General features: G+C 36.0%; 2 protein-coding genes across 2 annotated transcripts in view; one reads left to right on the forward strand and one right to left on the reverse strand.

Moving 5' to 3' along the window:
- Positions 1-4,231: 4,231 nt before the first annotated feature.
- LOC136842386 (uncharacterized) lies at positions 4,232-16,070 on the reverse strand. The gene is made up of 2 exons (XM_067109643.1): positions 16,051-16,070; positions 4,232-4,655 (listed from the first exon to the last, which is right to left on the reverse strand). Exons 1-2 carry the CDS (start codon positions 16,068-16,070, stop codon positions 4,232-4,234), a joined length of 444 nt encoding a protein of 147 aa, XP_066965744.1.
- Positions 16,071-19,416: 3,346 nt separating this feature from the next.
- The window catches only part of LOC136842854 (glucose dehydrogenase [FAD, quinone]-like), a 39,560-nt gene continuing 36,301 nt past the window's right edge, over positions 19,417-22,675 (forward strand). Inside the window, exon 1 of the mRNA XM_067110728.1 lies at positions 19,417-19,503. The gene's annotated coding sequence lies outside the window, so the exon portion shown is untranslated. The remainder of the gene's footprint in view (positions 19,504-22,675) is intronic.

Raw genomic sequence — 22,675 nt, forward strand, 5'->3', positions numbered from 1 at the left:
AATAAAAAAATAAAAGTTTCTGTCAGGCCTGGATAAAAAAAAGCAAATAAATAAATAAGAAAATAAAAGTTTTTTCAGGCCTGGATAAAAAAATAAATAAAAAATAAAGTTTCTGTTAGGCCCATATAAAAATTTTTTTATTGAATTAAAAGCAAAAGTTTGATTCTGCTTTCAACCAAATAAACAAGTGAAAGGGCGGCTTCGTCATAAGTACTATTTCCTTCGAGGAAACTGCAAGTCATTCCTGCTCTCCCGTTCAGGCGATCTTGAACCTAATACTGAATTTTGCTGAGTCACGACTGCGACCTCCCTTCGGAGAGGCAACGAGCTTCAGACGGTAAGAATGCTTTTATAGGGATCGTTCGCTTGAAGAGACCGGTTTCGGCCTCTCTCTCTCTCTCTCTCTCTCTCTCTCTCTCTCTCTCTGAGTTTTCATTTGTGAGATTTGTTCTCTCTCTCTCTCTCTCTCTCTCTCTCTCTCTCTCTCTCTCTCTCTCTCTCTCTCTCTCTCGAGTTTTCATTTGTGAGATTCTCTCTCTCTCTCTCTCTCTCTCTGTTTGCGTTTAGAATTATAAGATCTCTCTCTCTCTCTCTCTCTCTCTCTCTCTCTCTCTCTCTCTCTCTCTCTCTCTCTCTCTCTGAGTGTATGATTATAAGACCTCTCTCTCTTTTGTATATACGCTCATGTCGAAATCTGAAAAAAACACTTTTTTCACCTTGACCCAACTGGGTTGCCATGGAATGGACGTAATTGGGGGTGGGGGGGGAGGGTGGACCAAGCATGGCAAAAATAAACAAACGCTTAAGCCTTTCAGTCTTTTCGCATCCGCTGCGTCGCAAAGTTGCGACGCCAGTCTTACGAATTCGTCGTTTTGCGAATTCGTAATTGCCTCTGTTACGTCATTTTACGTAACTGCTCTCCTTTGTGGTTACGTGTACGTGATACGGTCGTCACGCCTCATTCGCCTCAGAATAAATGGATTAAGAGCACAATTATTTCTTCTTTTTTTTTTTTTTTTTTTTTTTTTTTTTGCATTTTGGGATCCATCATTGTAATTCAGTGTACAGATTTTTTATATAAATTCATATATGTAACTTTTATGTTTCTTGTAATTAATGGATCAAGAGCAGAATTATTTCTTGATTTGTTCATGTGCGTGCCTTCGGCCTCTGGCTGCAACTCCTTTCGTTCCTTTTACTGTACATCCTTTCATATTCTCTTTCTTCCACGTCTTACTTTCCACCCTCTCCCAACAGTTGATTCATAGTGCGGCTGCGAGGTTTTCCTCCTGTTACACCTTTCAAACCTTCAACTGTCAATATCCGTTTCAGCGCTGAATGACCTCATAGGTCCCAGTGCTTGGCCTTTGGCCTAAATTCTGTATTCAGTTCTATAAGAATTCTTAAAGGTTTTGGAGCCTAAAATCATTATATGTTTAAGGAACAAGCATCGTTTACTAAAGGGCCACATAATTAGTAAGAAATCAAGAGTGATCAGTAATCAGTTAAGGTCAGTTGCACAGGGAACATTTGACGCCAAGCTGGATTTCATAGGAAGCATTTGCATTAGATAACATTCCTAGAGGCACAGTAATTAGCAATAGACTAGAAACAGAATCTAGAGTGCTTATTCAAGACCGGGATAAAAACTCTAGGAAATGCATGTAAATGAAAATGTTATATAGACAGGCGTGGTTGAAAAAAGAAAATTTTTTAAAAAAGAGACACCCTCAAAATCGATCAATTACCACCATGAGGTGACGTCACGACTGGGCATGGTACGGAATGCCCAGCAGGGTATACGAATCGCTTCCAGCTTTTATGAAGACGAAAATTACGCAATTGCTTATTCTGTTTCTTTTTTCTCTCTTTCGTGTTCCTCTAAGATGTCTGTTCGCTTGCAAGAGCTGAAGAGCATTAGATTAAGAGTTTAATTTTTTTTTCTTTCGTAGCGGATGCTGTAATACATTGCAATATCACTGATGCCCTTTTGATTTTAGTTAAAAAGCGTCTCATGAATATGCGTATTACCTTCGTAACTGATGTCTTCACACGCTTTAAGATCAATATATTAAAATGATCTTAATACGCTTTCCGCGCGTTTGTGTGTGCGCACGCACTACATTTTGCAAAACGTCTACGTAATATATACTTTTACATATCATTCTGTTTTAAATTCGACCGACCTTTCAGTAAAGAGGAACTGATTTTAAATCTTGGAATAACAAAGGAAAAGTATGATGGCAATTTTTCATCAATTTTCTTTGAACTAAATATGTGGGAGTGCGCTTGAGAGAGAAAGAGAGAGAGAGAGAGAGAGAGAGAGAGAGAGAGAGAGAGAGAGAGAGAGATGGGGGTTGAGAGAGAGAGAGGGAGAGGGAGAACGGAAGAAAAGACAGATAGAGTTAGAGAGAAACAGAGATAAGGAGAGAGAGAGAGAGAAAGATAAAAGAGAGATAAGGAGATATATATATATATATATATATATATATATATATATATATATATATATATATATATAGATATATATATAGATAAAGAGAAAGAGCGAGAGGAGACACGGACAGAGAGAGAGAGAGAGATAGATAAAGAGAAAGAGCGAGAGGAGAGAGAAAGAGAGAGAGAGAGAGAGATAAAGAGAAAAAGAAAGAGGGAGACAGACAGACAGACAGAGAAAGAGAGAGAGAGAGAGAGAGAGAGAGAGAGAGAGAGAGAGAGAGAGAGAGAGAGAGAAAGAGAACGGGCACAAACCGGGAACGCAGAGTGGTTTTGTGGGTCAAGGAATCACGGACCGACTGATCTAGTCTTCTCCGGATCGCGGGCCTCAGAAATCCGACACGGCGCCGCCGGAGCAAAAGGAATTCTCTTCTTCTCTGCTTGAAGAGACCAGATAAATGGGAATGTAATTCGCAGAGCGGGATGTGAATGTAACGGAAATTTCATTTTAAGCGACAGAAATTTCATTTTATACGAATGAGCCTCTAAGTATGTCTGCGTACACATTTTTATTAAATATGCTGTTTACATGCTTCATATATTGTGAACAAAATGGTAAAAAAAATCATATTTATTGAAAAACTAAAAAATAAAACAAAATATTTTAGGATACTTAGAGCTGTGAATGCAGGTATTCATCTAAACCAGAAATCGGCGTAAAAATTCTCTCTCTCTCTCTCTCTCTCTCTCTCTCTCTCTCTCTCTCTCTCTCTCTCTCTCTCTCTCTCTCTCTCAAGCCAATTCAGACAATATCATGCGAGCATTTTGATGCAACGACCTCATTGCAAGCCCAGAAAAAATAGTATATCAGAAAAAATGTGAAAATTTCAGAAGAATTTTAAAAATTAAAAAATAAAAAACTGTGTCAAAGTTCATGAGTTCTTTGAACACCTTAATAATAAGAAAACGATAATTTCAGTATTATGAACAGTAAGCATACCAGAGCTCGTGAAGGTCTTGACTCGTTCTTGTGCTCCAACCGGATCTTTATTGCTCTTTTATTTATTGCAGAATTGCGTCAATTATATTTCCTTGTAGGTCAGAATCTAGGACATGTAGTTTGAAATCGTACAGAACGTAATTCCAAAGGTGCTTTCTTGACAGATAATTTTAAACAAAAGTTCAAAGTTGACAGATTATCCGAAAGGTCAAAAGTAATCTCCAACAAAAGTCCAGAGTGGTTTTATTGACAGATAATCTTAAACAAAAGTCCAGAGAGGTTTTATTGACAGATAATCTTAAACAAAAGTCCAGAGTGGTTTTATTGACAGATTATCTTAAAGAAAAGTCCAGAGTGGTTTTATTGACAGGTAATCTTCAACAGAAGTCCAAAGATGTTTTGACAGATACTCTTAAACAAACGTCCAAAGTGGTTTTATTGACAGATAATCTTCAACAGAAATCCAAAGATGTTTTGACAGATAATCTTAAACAAAAGTCCAAAGTGGTTTTAATGACAGATAATCTTCAACAAAAGTCCAATGTGGTTTTATTGACAGATGATCATAAACAAAAGTCCAGAGTGGTTTTATTGACAGACAATCTTCAACAAAAGTCCAACGTGGTTTTATTGGCAGATGATCATAAACAAAAGTCCAAAGTGGTTTTATTGACAGATGATCATAAACAAAAGTCGAAAGTGGTTTTATTGACAGGTTATCTTAAAAGTCCAAAGTGGTTTTATTGACAGATGATCATAAACAAAAGTCCAAAGTGGTTTTATTGACAGGTTATCTTAAAAGCCCAAAGTTGTTGTATTGACTGCTAATCTTAAACCAAAGTCCAAAGTGGTTTTATTGACTGCTAATCTTAAACCAAAGTCCAAAGTGGTTTTATTGACTGCTAATCTTAAACCAAAGTCCGAAGTGGTTTTACTGACAGCTAATCTTAAACCAAAGTCCAAAGTGGTTTTACTGACAGCTAATCTTAAACCAAAGTCCAAAGTGTTTTTATTGACTGCTAATCTTAAACCAAAGTCCAAAGTGGTTTTATTGACTGCTAATCTTAAACCAAAGTCCAAAGTGGTTTTATTGACTGCTAATCTTAAACCAAAGTCCAAAGTGGTTTTATTGACTGGTAATCTTAAACCAAAGTCCAAAGTGGTTTTATTGACAGCTAATCTTAAACCAAAGTCCAAAGTGGTTTTACTGACAGCTAATCTTAAACCAAAGTCCAAAGTGGTTTTACTGACAGCTAATTTTAAACCAAAGTCCAAAGTGGTTTTACTGACAGGTAGATATCCGGAAGCGTTCACGGAAGTCCACGGTTTTGACAAAGAGTGCGCTTGACAAATCAGGTTTTAGGAGGAAGCGGTAGACAGACGTCTTCAGTCGCAAGATTAAAAAACAAAATGAAACAAAAATAAACAAGTGACCGCAAAAACAAAACGACTCCTTTACTGCAAATAAATTCCCTCGTTAACTTTTTGTGTGACTGGTGATCGAGCCTGTGGTCGAAGATTGATTGGGCGGCGACATCTGGCGTAGCAAAATTTATGCTGTCGAGTTGTCTAGCTATTTCTTTTAATTCGTATGGAATCTGCCAACCGTAAAGCTTCGTATGTTGATTGTTGAATCGCTTTTGGCGTTCAGAAATGCTGTTTTTGTTGAAATGATCGGGATTCTTCTTCTTCTTCTTCTTCTTCTTATAATCCTCTTCCTCCTCCTCCTTCTACTTCATTTTCTCATTCTTTTTCTCTTTCTTCTTCTCCTCCTTCTTCATTTTCTCATTCTTCTTATAATCCTCCTCCTCCTCCTCCTTCTTCATTTTCGCATTCTTCTTATAATCCTCCTCCTCCTCCTCCTCCTCCTCCTCCTCCTCCTCCTCCTCCTCCTCCTCCTCCTTCCTTCTTCTTCTTCTTCTTCTTCTTCTTCTTCTTCTCTTCTTCTTCTTCTTCTTCATTTTCTCATTCTTCTTTTTCTTCTTCTTCTCCTCCTTCTTCACTTTCTCCTCCTCCTCCTCCTCCTCCTCCTCCTTCTTCTTCTTCCTTTTTGCTGGCGACAGGTTAAGTATTCGACACCTTATTTGTTCTTCCTCTGCCAGTGTCTACATCAGACCGATTTTCCGTTATTGGAAATAAACAATTCCCTTAGGAGCAGTCACTTGGGGGCCCACCGGCAGTGCCTGTATATCTAAAACCAGAGAGAGAGAGAGAGAGAGAGAGAGAGAGAGAGAGAGAGGATCGGTGAACTCTCAGACTCGATTGCTTCCTTCTGGGCACTTCGTCAGTGACACTGACAGTTGCGACGCCAGGTAACTTGTAGTTTAATCAGGTCACAAAAACTCTCCCTTCTGTATTTCAGGTGTCTATAACTGGTTACCTGTGCAATCAGGGTCTGCATTCCAAGAAGAGAGAGAGAGATAAAGCAAGAGTTGCTTTTTTTCATAGACGTTTTAAAGCCTTTTCAAGACTTGAATTTCAAGTAAGTCCAGATATCTCTCGAGGGGTAGAAATACTTGAATATGAGAGATTGAACTTAACCTTGCATAAGTAACCTTGATGGCTGCGGAAATTTTTGAGCTGCTGTTTTGTAGGTCTGAAGCATTTTTTTTTTTATTGAGTTTAGCATGTGTCTTTTATTATTATTTTGATTAAGACGTGTGTTCCTCATAGTCTTTTGTCAGGGAATGCATTGTAAAATTATATATATATATATATATATATATATATATATATATATATATATATATATATATATATATATATATACATACATACATACATATATGTATATATATATACTGTACTGTATAAATTATTTAAATATATATATATATATATATATATATATATATATATATATATATATATATATATATATATGTATGTATATGTATGTATATGTATTCATGTGTGTGCATTCAATGACAATGAAAAATACCCAGATATAAGTCCAATTCTTTAAAAACCAGGTTCCTTATTAGAACTTTCTAATAAGGGCCCTGGTTTTTGTGACGTTTTTTCTTGTATATAAGAATTGAAAAGGCCGGTAACCTACTTACGAATGCATATTTTTTTTGTGATCAGAGGAACGAGTCTTGCACGCTGGAAAAAACCCACCCAAATCCTTAGACTAGAATTACTTTAACATTTTCTTGTATTTCATTGTATCCTGTTATTTTAATTTTTTTTTTTTTTTGAGACAGCTCCCGGCACATTCCTAAAGACATTTGCGACTGCAAGGTCGCTGTCCGTTTGACCCGACTGTCCAGGAAGGTGTGAAATGCGACTTTCGTTAGTTTTTTTTTTTTTTTTTTTGAGTGCGGGACAATTTTCTGAAAATCGCTATGGCGACGAAAGTGAATCGAAATTAGAATATTTTCAGGACGTTGTCCTATTAGAATATTTTCAGGACGTTGTCCTATTAGAATATTTTCAGGACGTTGTCCTATTCTATGAGTGCGAGAAAATATTCTGAAAGTCGCTATGGCGACGAAAATTAATTGAAATTAGAATATTTTCAGGCGTTGCTGTAATCTTTGAGTGCGAGAAAATATTCTGACAATGGCTATGGCGACGAAAATGAATCAAAATTAGAATATATTTAGATGTTATATTCTATGAGTGGGAGAAAATATTCTGAACCGCTATGGTGACGAAAATGAATCAAAATTAGATTATATTCGAAAGTTGTTCAATTCTATGAGTAGGGGAAAATATTCTGTAAGCCGTTATGTGACGAAAATGAATCAAAATTAGAATATATTCAGAAGCTGTTATATTCTATGAGTGCGAGAAAATATTCTGAAAGCCGTTATGTGACGAGAATGAATCAAAATTAGAATATTTGCAGACGTTCTATTCTATAAGTGCGAGAAAATATTCTGAAACTCTATGATGACCCAGAATGGTTAGCGTTTCAGAATTGTCTGTCACTCTCGTGAGATTTCAGTCGAAGCAGAAAATGCGTCCAGAACGAATAACTAATCATTATATTTTCACTTATTGTGTATGCGTATGAGGGAGGATTTATGGGCTCTATATTAAAGTCAGCCTTGAAAGTGAAAGAAAGTTACAAAATAGAGAAATGATGTCAGAAACAAGAGCCTTCGTCATTCATTGTCGTTTCGAAATGTACGTTTGAAAAAATAAACAGGATCAGTTTCATAGCTTTGTATAATATTGACGGGACTCTCTCGGAAAATTAATTATACTTTTAAAGACGTTCTCAGAAAGCAATTGATGATTATAAAGACACTCTCAGAATACTAACTATACTTATAAAGACGTTCTCAGAAACTAACTATGTTTTATGAAGGCTTTCTCAGACCCTGCTCCCTATTCTTAGAGACGCGCTGTTGACCGGTAGGGTGTCAGGGTACGAAAATGAAAGCTTCACAGAGCCTGGATCGTAACTGATTCTCGGTGGCGTTTTGTGCTGCCCTCAGGGATCAAAGATACTTACAATTTTCTTCATCTCCTGAGAAACACGGAATCAAGGCGAGAATTCCAAAGCTTGTTGAATTTTATTGTGATGATTATTGTAGGAAAATAGGAACAGGGAACAAGGTAATAAAAATACAGTAATAATTGTAACATTTAGCATCTCTCTCTCTTTCTATCCATTTGTCTGTTTCTTTAGTTATCTGTGTCTGTTGATTTAGTTTATTTCACTGCCTGCCTGGCCCGGTACTGAACAAATACTACACGTACCACTTAATCTTGAGGGCTCAATTGTCTTTCTGGCTAAGGGCTTTGAATGTCTTTATTTTTGGATAAGGCCTTGGAATGTCTTTATTTCTGGCTAAGGCCTTTGAATGTCTGTTTTTGGATAAGGCCTTAGAATGTCTTTATTTCTGGCTAAGGCCTTTGAATATCTTCATTTCTGGATAAAGCCTTTGAATGTCTTTATTTTTGGCTAAGTCCTTTGAATGTCTGTATTTTTGGATAAGGCCTTTGAATGTTTATTTCTGGATAAGGCCTTTCAATGATTTCTGGATGTTTGAATGTCTTTATTTCTGGATAAGGCCTCTTGGAATGTCTTTATTTCTGGCTAAGGTCTTTGAATGTCTTATTTTTGATAAGGCCTTTGAATGTCTTTATTTCTGGATAAGGCCTTTGAATGTGGATAAGGCCTTTGAATAAGTTTGAATTCTTTATTTCTGGATAAGGCCTTTGTCTTTAATCTTTGAATCTGAATTTTTGGATAAGGCCTTTGAATGTTTATTTCTAAGGCCTTTGAATGTCTTTATTTCTGGATAAGGCCTTTGAATGTCTTTATTTCTGGATAAGGCCTTTGAATGTTTCTGGCTTTTGAATTTCCTTTGGATAAGGCCTTTGAATGTCTTTATTTCTGGATAAGGCCTTTGAATGTCTTTATTTCTGGATAAGGCCTTTGAATGGTTCCTGGATAAGGCCTTGAATGTCTTTATTTGTCTTTATTTCTGGATAAGGCCTTTGAATGTCTTTATTTCTGGATAAGGCCTTGAATGTCTTTATTTCTGGATAAGGCCTTGTCTCTATTTCTGGCTAATCTTTGAATGTCTGTTATTTTGAATGTTTATTTCTGGATAAGGCTTTTTGAATGTCTTTATTTCTGGATAAGGCCTTTGAATGTCTTTATTTCTGGATAAGGCCTTTGAATGTCTTTATTTCTGGATAAGGCCTTTGAACGTTTTATTTTTGGCTTTTGATTTTTATTTCTGGATAAGGCCTTTGAATGTCTTTATTTCTGGATAAGGCCTTTGAATGTCTTTATTTCTGGATTTGAATGTCTTTATTTCTGGATAAGGCCTTTGAATGTCTTTATTTCTGGATAAGGCCTTTGAATGTCTTTATTTTTTGGCTTGTCTGTATTTCTGGATAAGGCCTTGGAATAAGGCTGGATAAGGCCTTTGAATGTCTTTATTTTTGGCTAAGGCCTTTGAATGTCTTTATTTCTGGATAAGGCCTTTGAATGTCTTTATTTCTGGATAAGGCCTTTGAATGTCTTTATTTTTGGCTAAGGCCTTTGAATGTCTTTATTTCTGGATAAGGCCTTTGAATGTCTTTATTTCTGGATAAGGCCTTTGAATGTCTGTATTTCTGGCTAAGGTCTTTGAATATCTGTATTTTTGGATAAGGCCTTTGAATGTCTTTATTTCTGGATAAGGCCGTTGAATGTCTGTATTTCTGGATAAGGTCTTTGAATGTCTGTATTTTTGGGTAAGGCTTTTGAATGATTATTTCTGGATAAGGCCTTTAAATGTCTTTATTTCTGGATAAGGCCTTTGAATGTCTTTATTTCTGGCTAAGGTCTTTGAATGTCTGTATTTTTGGATAATGCCTTTGAATGTTTATTTCTGGATAAGACCTTTGAATGTCTTTATTTCCTTTGAATGTCTTTATTTCTGGATAAATGTTTGTATTTTTGGATAAGGCCTTTGAATGATTATTTCTGGATAAGGTCTTTGAATGTCTGTGTTTTTGGATAAGGCCTTTGAATGATTATTTCTGGATAAGGTCTTTGAATGTCTGGATAAGGCCTTTGAATGTCTTTTTTTGGATAAGACCTTTGAATGTCTTTATTTCTGGATTTTGAATGTCTTTGTTCCTGGATAAGGCCTTTGAATGTCTTTATTTCTGGCTGGAATATTTTTGGATAAGGCCTTTGAATGTAAGGCTTTATTTTTATTTCTGGATAAGGCCTTTGAATGTCTTTATTTTTGGAAAAGGCCTGGAATGTCTTTATTTCTGGCTAAGGTCTTTGAATGTCTGTATTTCTGGATAAGGCCTTTATTTCTGGATAAGGCCTTTGAATGTCTTTATTTTTGGAAAAGGCCTTGGGCTAAGGTCTTTGAATGTCTGTATTTTTGGATAAGGCCTTTGAATGTTTATTTTTGGATAAGGCCTTTGTCTTTATTTCTGGCTATGTCTGTATTTTTGGATAAGGCCTTTGAATGTCTTTATTTCTGGATAAGGCCTTTGGCCTTTGAATGTCTTTATTTCTGGATAAGGCCTTTGAACTTTGTCTTTATTTTTATTTCTGGATAAGGCCTTTGAATGTCTTTATTTCTGGATAAGGCCTCGGAATGTCTTTATTTCTGGATAAGGCCTTTGAATGTCTTTATTTCTGGATAAGGCCTTTGAATGTCTTTATTTTGGGCTAAGGTCTTTGAATGTCTGAATTTTTGGATAAGGCCTTTGAATGTTTATTTCTGGATAAGGCCTTTGAATGTCTTTATTTCTGGATAAGGCCTTTGAATGTCTTTATTTCTGGATAAGGCCTTTAAATGTCTTTATTTCTGGCTAAGTCCTTTGAATGTCTGTATTTTGGATAAGGCCTTTGAATGTTTATTTCTTGATAAGGCCTTTGAATGTCTTTATTTCTGGATAAGGCCTTTGAATGTCTTTATTTCTGGATAAGGCCTTTGAATGTCTTTATTTTTGGCTAAGGCCTTTGAATGTCTTTATTTCTGGATAAGGCCTTTGAATGTCTTTATTTCTGGATAAGGCCTTTGAATGTCTTTATTTTTGGATCCTTTGAATTTTATTTCTGGATAAGGCCTTTGAATGTCTTTATTTCTGGATAAGGCCTAAGGCCTTTGAATGTCTTTATTTTTGGCTAATTTCTGGATAAGGCCTTTGAATGTCTTTATTTCTGGATAAGGCCTTTGAATGTCTTTATTTTTGGATAAGGCTTTGTCTTTATTTCTGGATAAGGCCTTTGAATGTCTTTATTTCTGGATAAGGCCTTTGAATGTCTTTATTTCTGGATAAGGCCTTGGAATGTCTTTATTTCTGGATAAGGCCTTTGTCTTTAATAAGTCTTTATTTCTGGATAAGGCCTTTGAGTCTTTATTTCCTTCTTTATTTTTATTTCTGAAATGTCTTTTTTTTCTTTATTTCTGGATAAGGCCTTTGAATGTCTTTATTTCTGGTCTGTATTTCTGGATAAGGCCTTTGAATGTCTGTTTTGGGCTAAGGTCTTTGAATGTCTTTTTTATTTCCGGATAAGGCCTTTGAATGTCTTTATTTCTGGATAAGGCCTTTGAATGTCTTTATTTCTGGATAAGGCCTTTGAAATGTCTTTATCTGGCTTATTTCTGGATAAGGCCTTTGAATGTCTTTATTTCTGGATAAGGCCTTTGAATATTTCTGGATAAGGTCTTTGAATGTCTGTATTTGGATAAGGCCTTTGGAATGTCTTTATTTCTGGATAAGGCCTTTGATTTCTGGATAAGTCCTTTATTTCTGGATAAGGCCTTGAATGTCTTTATTTCTGGCTAAGGTCTTTGAATGTCTGTATTTCTGGATAAGGCCTTTGAATGTCTTATTTCTGAATGTCTGTATTTCTGGATAAGGCCTTTAAGGCCTTGAATGTCTTTATTTCTGGATAAGGCCTTCTGGATAAGGGATAAGGCCTTTGAATGTCTGGATAAGGCCTTTGAATGTTTTATTTTCTGGATAAGGCCTTTGAATGTCTGTATTTCTGGATAAGGCCTTTGAACGTCTTTATTTTTGGCTAAGGCCTTTGAATGTCTTTATTTCTGGATAAGGCCTTTGAATGTCTTTATTTCTGGATAAGGCCTTTGAACGTCTTTATTTTTGAATGTCTTTATAAGGCCTTTGCTTTATTTCTGGATAAGGCCTTTGAATGTCTTTATTTTTGGCTTATTTCTGGATAAGGCCTTTGAATGTCTTTATTTCTGGATTTTGAATGTCTTTATTTCTGGATAAGGCCTTTGAATGTCTTTATTTCTGGATAAGGCCTTTGAATGGATCCTGTGAATGTCCTTTGAATGTCTTTATTTCTGGATAAGGCCTAATGTCTTTATTTCTGGCTAAGGTCTTTGAATGTCTGATTTTTGGGTAAGACTTTGAATGATTATTTCTGGATAAGGCCTTTGAATGTCTTTATTTCTGGATTTTGAATGTCTTTATTTCTGGATAAGGCCGTTGGAATGTCTTTATTTCTGGCTATCTTTGAATGTCTGTATTTTTGGATAATGCCTTTGAATGTTTATTTCTGGATAAGACCTTTGAATGTCTTTATTTCTGGATAAGGCCTTTGAATGTCTTTATTTCTGGATAAGGCCTTGGAATGTCTTTATTTCTGGCTAAGGTCTTTGAATGTTTGTATTTTTGGATAAGGCCTTTGAATGATTATTTCTGGATAAGGTCTTTGAATGTCTGTGTTTTTGGATAAGGCCTTTGAATGATTATTTCTGGATAAGGTCTTTGAATGTCTGTGTTTTTGGATAAGGCCTTTGAATGATTATTTCTGGATAAGGCCTTTGAATGTCTTTATTTCTGGATAAGACCTTTGAATGTCTTTATTTCTGGATAAGGCCTTTGAATGTCTTTGTTCCTGGATAAGGCCTTTGAATGTCTTTATTTCTGGCTAAGGTCTTTGAATGTCTGTATTTTTGGATAAGGCCTTTGAATGTTTATTTCTGGATAAGGCCTTTGAATGTCTTTATTTCTGGATAAGGCCTTTGAATGTCTTTATTTTTGGAAAAGGCCTTTGAATGTCTTTATTTCTGGCTAAGGTCTTTGAATGTCTGTATTTTTGGATAAGGCCTTTGAATGTTTATTTCTGGATAAGGCTTTTGAATGTCTTTATTTCTGGATAAGGCCTTTGAATGTCTTTATTTTTGGAAAAGGCCTTTGAATGTCTTTATTTCTGGCTAAGGTCTTTGAATGTCTGTATTTTTGGATAAGGCCTTTGAATGTTTATTTCTGGATAAGGCCTTTGAATGTCTGTATTTTTAGATAAGGCCTTGGAATGTCTTTATTTCTGGCTAAGTCCCTTGAATATCTGTATTTTTGGATAAGGCCTTTGAATGTCTTTATTTCTGGATAAGGCCTTTGAATGTCTTTATTTCTTTATAAGGCCTTTGAATGTCTTTATTTCTGGATAAGGCCTTTGAATCTATTTATTTTTGGATAAGTCCTTGGAATGTCTTTATTTCTGGCTAAGGCCTTTTAATATCTGTATTTTTCGATAAGGCCTTTGAATGTTTATTTCTAGATAAGGCTTTTTGGCTGATACCTGCCAGTTATGGTCCCTTAATCCTCGGTCTATACTTAAAGTAACTGTTGACTCACACCTTACTTTTGAGAAACATCTAATGAAAGTGTCAGCAAATGCCGTACGAAAGTTAGGACCTGTACGTAAGCCCTCACATATTTATAGCAATGATAAATTCAACGCAACCTGTTGTAGGTCGTTTGTCCTTCCTTTACTAGAATATTGTTCTCTGGTATGGAGTTCTGCTTCTGCCAGAGATTTATCTCTTTTTAGATAGAGTAGTTAGTGATGGTAGGTATCTGTTTCTTAACTTTGGCAGTTATGACTTGGACCGTCGACGGATGGTCTCTCGTTTATCAATTGTTCATAAGTTGTAAATTAATAGAGAACTTTCGCCATCACAGTTGATCCCTAATCCCCTTTTTCTGCCAAAAGCGACCAAATTCACTGAACAGCAGCGCCAGTACGCAGGGAATGTGCCTCCCTGTCGAACTTCTCAGTTCCAGAGGTCTTTTGTTCCTTCTAGCTAAGATTTATTTTATTTATTCATTCAGTAGATGAAACCTACTCATGTGGAACAAGCCCACGGGGCCGATGACTTGAAATTCACGCTTCCAAAGAATATGCTGGTTTCAACCTCCCACCGCAGACCCCACACCGCAGCAGTAACTGAGGTAATGCATTACTGCCCTACAACAACTCGCCTTGTATTTAACTAATTTATTACTTATCTACTCATTTATTAATCTATTAATTTATATTTTTTTTATTTATTAATCTCTTTATTGATCTCTTTACTGATTTTTTTTTGTATTTGCTATTATCTTCTGTAACTTCCTTCAATTGAAGACCATAATATTCTGCTTGAATTTCAGGCCCCTGTGGTGGGCTTGTTCCATATGAATAGCGGTTTGTCTTCTGAACATTGATGGCAATAACAACCCGTTGCGCATGCGTGGTATATAGTTATAGTAGATAATTTAAACACCGAGTGAGTCTGACAAGAAGAAAGTGAGAGGATCGTATGAGTAGAAATTGTAAGTAAAGTACTGGGAAAAAACCTGGAGTGTCTAAGCAAAAGAAGGTCCGAGTGTATGAAGGGACTGTTTAGCCAACTTTTCTTTATGGAAGTGAAGTGTAGATGCTGAATGCGATTCAAAGGATATGGGCTGAATCAGTTGAAGTGCCTGTTTTGTGTAATGCCTGCAGGTTAAAAAGTATTGAGAAGTGCAGATATTTAAGTAAAAGGATGGATCAGAATGTTCTGAGATGGTTTGATCTTGTGGAAAGAATGGAAGAGAAACTTCTTTGTAGGTGTGTGAAGTGGTTAATGATACAACCTCTAAATTAAATAGGAAGGATCCGCTGTTGGAATTGCGCCATTGAAGTTTGCTCACTGCGTCATAAAAATCCTCGTCTCAGAAAGTAGGAAAAATCTCCAGAAGAATGACTAAATAGCATTCAAATGACCTTAATCATTTTTTGTCTACTATCGTCCTCCTCCTCTTCTTCTTCTTCTTCTTCTTCTTCTTCTTCTTCTTCTTCACCTTAGAACCAAACCCGTTATTGAACCTGAACTTTACGACTAAATCCAGCAAATCTTTCCCATTTTATTCAAATCGTTATCGTTGTAGGTCCACGTTTAACTCGTACGTCCACCCAACCACCTCTCTCTCTCTCTCTCTCTCTCTCTCTCTCTCAAGTTCTATACGTGTTATAGGACACATTCCTCAGTCCTTGACCTGTTCTGAGTTACTTTGAACGATTGTTGCACTTCGCGTTGCTATTTTCAACATTACAAAGTAAATGTTGCTTTGCATTTGACGTCAGATTGATCATTTCAGTCGATGTTACTAGAATCTAAAGCCAGAGGCATTAAATAGAGAAATAAACTTATACCAACACTATAACTGTTTCATGAAAAATGTAAGTGTACATGTGTAGAATCATTTAGGAATTTCGATTGACCATTAAAGTATTTTTATTGCATTATTACCTCTGATTTACACCACGAAAGCTCCGATGTTGTCATGCTACGTAATGGGTATAAACTTAGTCGTAAGACTGGAAATGAAGTGAAAGGCGATATTGACAGTGAAATAAAACTAGGAAAGTATTGTCTTTGCAGTGCTAGAAGCTGAAGTGTTACTCTTATTATTATTATTATTATTATTATTATTATTATTATTATTATTATTATTATTATTATTATTATTATTATTCAGAAGATGAACCCTATTCGTATGGAACAAGCCCACCAAAGGGGCCACTGAACTTGAAAACCAAACTTCCAAAGAATATGGTGTTCATTAGAAAGAAGTAACAGAAGGTCATGGGAAATACAGAAAGAAGAGAAAAAAAGAAAAAAACGAATTAACAAACAATGAATAGATAAAATGTAAGCAAATTATTAAAATAAAAGGAGAATTGTACTAGTGTAGTAATGCAATGCATATTCGCCTGAATTTCTGAAGCTCCGTTTTCACTGCACCCTCAGGGATGTAGTGAGGAATCAAGGACCTCTGGAATTGAGAAGTTCGACAGCGAGGCATATAGACAGGTTAGAGATACCAAGGCCAAGAGAAAGAGGAGGTCTGCTCACTTCACCCCCAAATCCCCCATGTAGGCGGAGCCTTGTCTACCTCCTTATTGCGTTATCGCCTGACAATGGGCAAGCCGAGCTTAGCGTAATGCAATTGCCTGGGAGAAATTTTCTCACCGAGTCACATCTAGATCTACTGAAGACCAGGTTAGAAAATGTTCAAATTCATGCATTTATTTGGATCCATTGTTTAATCATGTTAGGTTTGTGCAGTGAGGTCTTGGAAAAAATTACGTTATTAAGTAGCTTATATACCATATATACAGATATATATGTATATATATGTGTGTGTGTATGTGCATATATATATATATATATATATATATATATATATATATATATATATATATATATATATATATATATATATATATATATCTATATATATATATATATCTGTACATATACAAATGTATATATATATATATATATATATATATATATATATATATATATATATATATATATATATATATATCAGAAAGCTACAAAACGTCCTTTAATATCCAATTCACTCTACCTCGGAAATAGTATATTTTCATATATGTTACCGAAGGGGAATTTTTAGTTGATAATAAGTCCGTCGTCCCGTGGGATCGAACCAGCGACGGACGAGGAATCAGGACTACAGTGACACACTAACCAGTCGGCCACAAGAGAGGTATAAGTGAATAACATCTCCCATCATCTCACCCGTCGAACTCAGGTGTTTTGCGTTTGGAGACGATATCCACCCACCTCTACCATGTTGACCGTGTAGTGCGTTTGTCGCACGTAGCCATATTATGACTATTTATCACATCACCGTGATTCATATACAATCAGAAAGCTACAAACGTCCTTTAATATCCAATTCACTCTACCTCGTAGCTTTCTGATTGTATATGAATCACGGTGATGTGATAAATAGTCATAATATGGCTACGTGCGACAAATGCACTACACGGTCAACATGGTAGAGGTGGGTGGATATCGTCTCCAAACGCAAAACACCTGAGTTCGACGGGTGAGATGATGGGAGATGTTATTCACTTATACCTCTTGTGGCCGACTGGTTAGTGTGTCACTGAAGTCCTGATTCCTCGTCCGTCGCTGGTTCGATCCCACGGGACGACGGACTTATTATCAACTAAAAAAATTCCCTTCGGTAACATATATGAAAATATATTATTTCCGGAGGTAGAGTGAATTGATATTAAAGGACGTTTGTAGCTTTCTGATTGTATATGAATCACGGTGATGTGATAAATAGTCATATATATATATATATATATATATATATATATATATATATATATATATATATATATATATATATATATATATATATATATATATACATATATATATATATATTATACATATCTATATATAGTGTGTATACACACACATATATATAGAGAGAGAGAGAGAGAAAGAAAGAGAGAGAGAGAGAAAGAGAGAGAGAGAGAGAGAGAGAGAGAGAGAGAGAGAGAGAGAGCAGCTGTAGACTGAAGAGAGCTTTCCGTATCTCGGTCTCTTGTTAGCATTAAGCCAACACCTTCCCGCGAGCCTTAGCTATGGCCCAATTATTACCTTGAATCTCGACCCACTTCCTTTTCATGGAAAGGGCCACCCACCCCCCCGCCCCCCGGCCCCCGCCCCCGCCTCACCTTCTCGTATTTCATGCAAGTAATCGTTCCGATAGGATTCCCCAGAGCTGAGTGACTGACTGCTCTCTCTCTCTCTCTCTCTCTCTCTCTCTCTCTCTCTCTCTCTCTCTCTCTCTCTCTCTGTAGACACGTGTCAGCAGCCTTTGCTGACCCGCGGAGGTTGCGTGGAAATCGCAGGCTCTTTGTAAATGGAACACCCTGACATTTTAACATTTTACACAAACCACGCCCCCCCCACCTCCCCTTCCAGCTTATGTCCAAATTCTTGAGCACCTTGAGACTCACTCTCTCTCTCTCTCTCTCTCAGAGTCTAGACGTCTTAAAAAATATGTCCAATTGTCTGTTGTATTCGTAATGAAATGACCGCTCTTGTTCAGCGATAAAAAAAAAAAAAAAAAAAAAAAAAAAAAAAAACAGGTAAAAAATGCGCCGAAGTTTTTTCGGCGCGATCGAGTTTTGTGTAGATCGTATAATCAAGGCCACCGAAAATAGATCTATCTTTCGGTGGTCTCGATATAATGCTGTATGAGCCTCGGTCCATAAAACTCTAACAACGGCCCGGTGGTGGCCTATCCTATATCGTTGCCAGAAGCACGATTATGGCTAAATTTAGCCTTATTTAAATAAAATAAAACCCATTGAGGCTAGAGGGCTGCAATTTGTTATGTATGATGATTGGAGGGTGGATGATCAACATACCAATTTCCAGCCCTCTAGCCTCAGTAGTTTTTAAGATCTGAGGGCGGACAGAAAAAAGTGCGGACGGACAGATAAAGCCGGCACAATAGCTTTCTTTTCAGAAAACTAAAAGTGTAGTGACAAAAAAAAGTGCAGAAAAGGCGGCAGGAATTAGCGGATCGAATTTAAGATCAAATTATTTCGTCCAACTCTGACGGGACTTTTTTTAAAAATCTGTGATATGCCGTTTTAAAGAATAGCTTGCATATTCTTGTGACTGAGTCAACCCCAGTGAGTTGCACTGATTCTTATTTTATATATATAAGGTTACCTGAGCAAAGTTTATCGATGTGATGCACCATATATCAAAGATCCTGAGAAAATTATTATTATTATTATTATTATTATTATTATTATTATTATTATTATTATTATTATTAATCAAATGAACCCTATTCATACGGAGGAGCCCACCAAAGGGGCCATTGACTCTAAATTCATGCCTCCGAAGAATGGTATTCATTAGAAGGAAGTAACAGAATGTATGGGAAATGTAGAAAGACGAGATCACTTATTAAGAAAGAAAAAAGTTATAAATTGATAACTAAATAATAGCAAAAGTATGTAAATGATTAAAATACGAATTGATTTTAGATACTGCTGTTGGAGCAAACACAAATACTCCCTTCTCTCTCTCTCTCTCTCTCTCTCTCTCTCTCTCTCTCTCTCTCTCTCTCTCTCTCTCCAACACACACAAAACACACAAGCACACGAAAAGCGTATAAGAAATCACCCAGCCGTAAAGCGGAGCATGCAAGCACTGCACTTGCAATCCGAATTATGCCAAATCATTCTAGTTTTATTTTTCCCCTTATTTTGTCTTTTAATACAAAAGTTCATCGACTTGAAAGACGAAACGCGATGACTCTGCTTCCCGAGTCCCGAGTCAGCATTTTTGTCCTGCGAAGGTGGGGGTGGGGGCGTGTTGGGGGAGGGAACACGTGTCTAAAAGAAGCGTGTCAGTGCTGGCACTCTTCAGTCGCTTTGTGCCTGCCGTAGAGTGAGGTGTGCTTGTCTGCGGAGCTTCTCTTTTGCTTGGGCTCAGACACGCGTGCGCATCAAGGTAACAGATGATTTGCCTTTGAAGGCTTTTTTTTTTATTCCCGTTCTCGTTTCTGCTTGCTTGAGCGTCATTTGTCTCCAGTGCTTGCTTGTCACAGCTCTTAAGTTAATTGTTTTGTAATCCTTTCGGTTATTCGTTTTTAAATTTTCTGTATTTTTTTCTCGTTTCTGATTGCTGTAGCCCCACTAGTTTTCAGTGCTTACTTGTTACTGCTTTTAAGTTTATTGCTTTATAATTTTAATGTATTTTTACGTATATACATACAAACACGGCCACATGTGAACGTGTCTTCATTGTGAACAAGCGTATATATAAGAAAACGTACGTGTATCTAGATATATATGCTTATGGTATCATTTGCATATTATCTTCAATACGTGACACCGGAGTAATCTCAGTAGTGAATATTTGTGATAAGCCACTTTTGTATGTCCTACAAGAGGCAATTAAAAACAATGAGTTTGCTGTGTCGTTTCAGCTTGAAATTAATCGGTAGATTTAATATTTTCTTTGTCTGTTATATTAGTGGTTAAAGTTCCTAATGGTTGAAAATGATTTCATATAAAAGATTTTCTTTGGAGTTTACTTTCAAATTAACGCGTATCTGATACGAAGAACTTATTTTTCCCGGGTTCTTATGTGGCGAATTTTATTTTATTGTTTTCGTGTATATGTGTGTATGTATATATGTATATCTATATATGTATATGTATGTATATTAATATATATTATGCATATATATGTACATATATATATTCGTATATATATATATATATATATATATATATATATATATATATATATATATATATATATATATATATATATATATATATATATGTAGAATCTACTGGTCACTTTTTACCAGATACATATGTAATTGTAAAAGCCACAATGCACTCTTTAACTTCTCGAATTCTTCGCGGTTTTTTGTATACGCTTGTCACTACAAAGCCTTAAGACCCAAGTGCAAGAAATATGAAGAAACTGTGATGTCCGGTAGCGAGAAACGAATCCGGGTTCCGTAATTACAACGGGATCACGCTGCCGACCCGGCAGTGACAAGCGTATCTAAAAAACCGCGAAGAATTCGAAAAGTTAAGAGGGCATTGTGGCTATTGCAATTACATATATATATATATATATATATTCCAGTGGCAGATGCAGGTCATTTTCAGAACAGTGCAATGAAATGGCCGTTGAAACGGTTACCGGTCTGCTTTCGTAGTGACAAAAACTAACGCCCAGCCCAAGCGACAAGGCTAACAAGTTCGTCATCCGGAATTGCGAACTTGTTTTAAGACTCATTTCATCTGGGGATGATCTCGATCTATGCCATCAGCCTCTTAGATTCTGACCCGAGCGAGACGCTCGGTGCGGCCAGTGACCCCGGGGATAAACATTTTTCATCACTTTCGTCCGTAATGACTCGTCAAGAAATGTGAGACAGAAAAACAGGAGTGGGTATTATTACATGCAGTTTTAGATCGAGTTTGGAAAATGTAAAGCTTTATGGTTTAAGTGATGTGAAGAGCTATTATTATTATTCAGATGATGAACCCTATTCATATGGAACGAGCCCACCACTGGGGTCATTGACTTGAAATTCGAGCTTCCCGAGAATATGGTGTTCATTTGAAAGAAGTAACAGAAGGTGATAGGAAATACAGAAAGAAGAGATCAGTTATTAGAAAACAGAATTAACAAATTAATAAATAAACAAAAAGGTAAAAAAAAGGGATAGAAGGAAAATCTGTGCTGACAGGCCCCTGTGAATAAAAACATTATAATCAGTGTCTCCTCCGCTTTCAAACATTGTTGATGTAGGTTGGTCTTTTCTGGTTTCAAACATTGTCTATGTTGGTTGGGCGAACTCAGGGGTCCATTTCAGGCCTGTATATCGCCTTCATTACTTAACTGCCGGATTTGGGAAAGAGCCTGTGCTGGCTTAAAGCCTGCTTTTTCCCCAGTCAACCAACCAGGCAAACGTTTACGCAAACGTTTCAGTTAAGAATTGGGAAGTAAATAAGAACATTCGTGTTTACTTTACGTAAACGTTTCCATAAGACAATGTAATTAAGAAGTTTCATTTTCAATTTATGTAAACTTTTCACAAGACAATGTAATTAAGAATTTGTGTAAACGTTTTTCACAAGACATTAATTAAGAAATTTCATTTTCAATTTCTGTAAACGTTTTCAAAGACAATGTAATTGATAAATTTCATTTTCAATTTCTGTAAACGTTTTCACAAGACAATGTAAGTAAGAAATTTAATTTTCAGTTTCTGTAAACGTTTTCACAAGACAGTATAATTAAGAAATTTCATTTTTAATTTCTGTAAACGTTTTCACAAGACAATGTAATTAAGAAATTTCATTTTCAGTTTCTGTAAACGTTTTCACAAGACAATATAATTAAGAAATTTCATTTTCAATTTTTGTAAACGTTTTCACAAGACAATGTAATTAAGAAATTTCATTTTCAAATTTTGTAAACGTTTTCACAAGACTATGTAATTAAGAAATTTCATTGTCAATTTATGTAAACGTTTTCGTAAGCCAGTATAATCAAGAAAACTCGTTTTTGATTAACGCAAACGTTTTCCCAAGACAGTATAATTAAGAACTTTCATTTTCAATTTCTGTAAACGTTTTCATATGACAATTTCATTTTCAATTTCTGTAAACGTTTTCACGAGACAATGTAATTAAGAAATTTCATTTTTCAATTTCTGTAAACGTTTTCATAAGACAGTATAATTAAGAAAATTCGTTTTTCATTGACGCAAACATTTTCCCAACACAATCTAATTAAGACAGTCCGCTTGTAATTTACGTAAACGTTTTCACAAGACAATGTAACTAATATAATTCACTTTTAATATAGCAAACATTTTAATCTAAGACTTCATTATACATCTGAATTCTTGTGTACCCTGGGTATGTATACAAAGACACACAAGGAAAAGTGTCCCTTCCAGGACACGAGAATCTCCCTTTGTACTTCAGCAAAGTAAAATGGTCTGGAAAAAATTTAGATTTTATTCGTAACAAATGAAGCATTCCTGTCCTCGACGTCTTGCATGAAAAAAAACGAACTTAACCTTGGAACCTCCGGCGTTCCTCCCACCGGCGGCGCCGCCCTTGCGGACGAAGGCGGAGGAGGAAGG

Source organism: Macrobrachium rosenbergii, chromosome 10, assembly GCF_040412425.1.
Source record: "Macrobrachium rosenbergii isolate ZJJX-2024 chromosome 10, ASM4041242v1, whole genome shotgun sequence".
NCBI lineage: Eukaryota > Metazoa > Arthropoda > Malacostraca > Decapoda > Palaemonidae > Macrobrachium > Macrobrachium rosenbergii.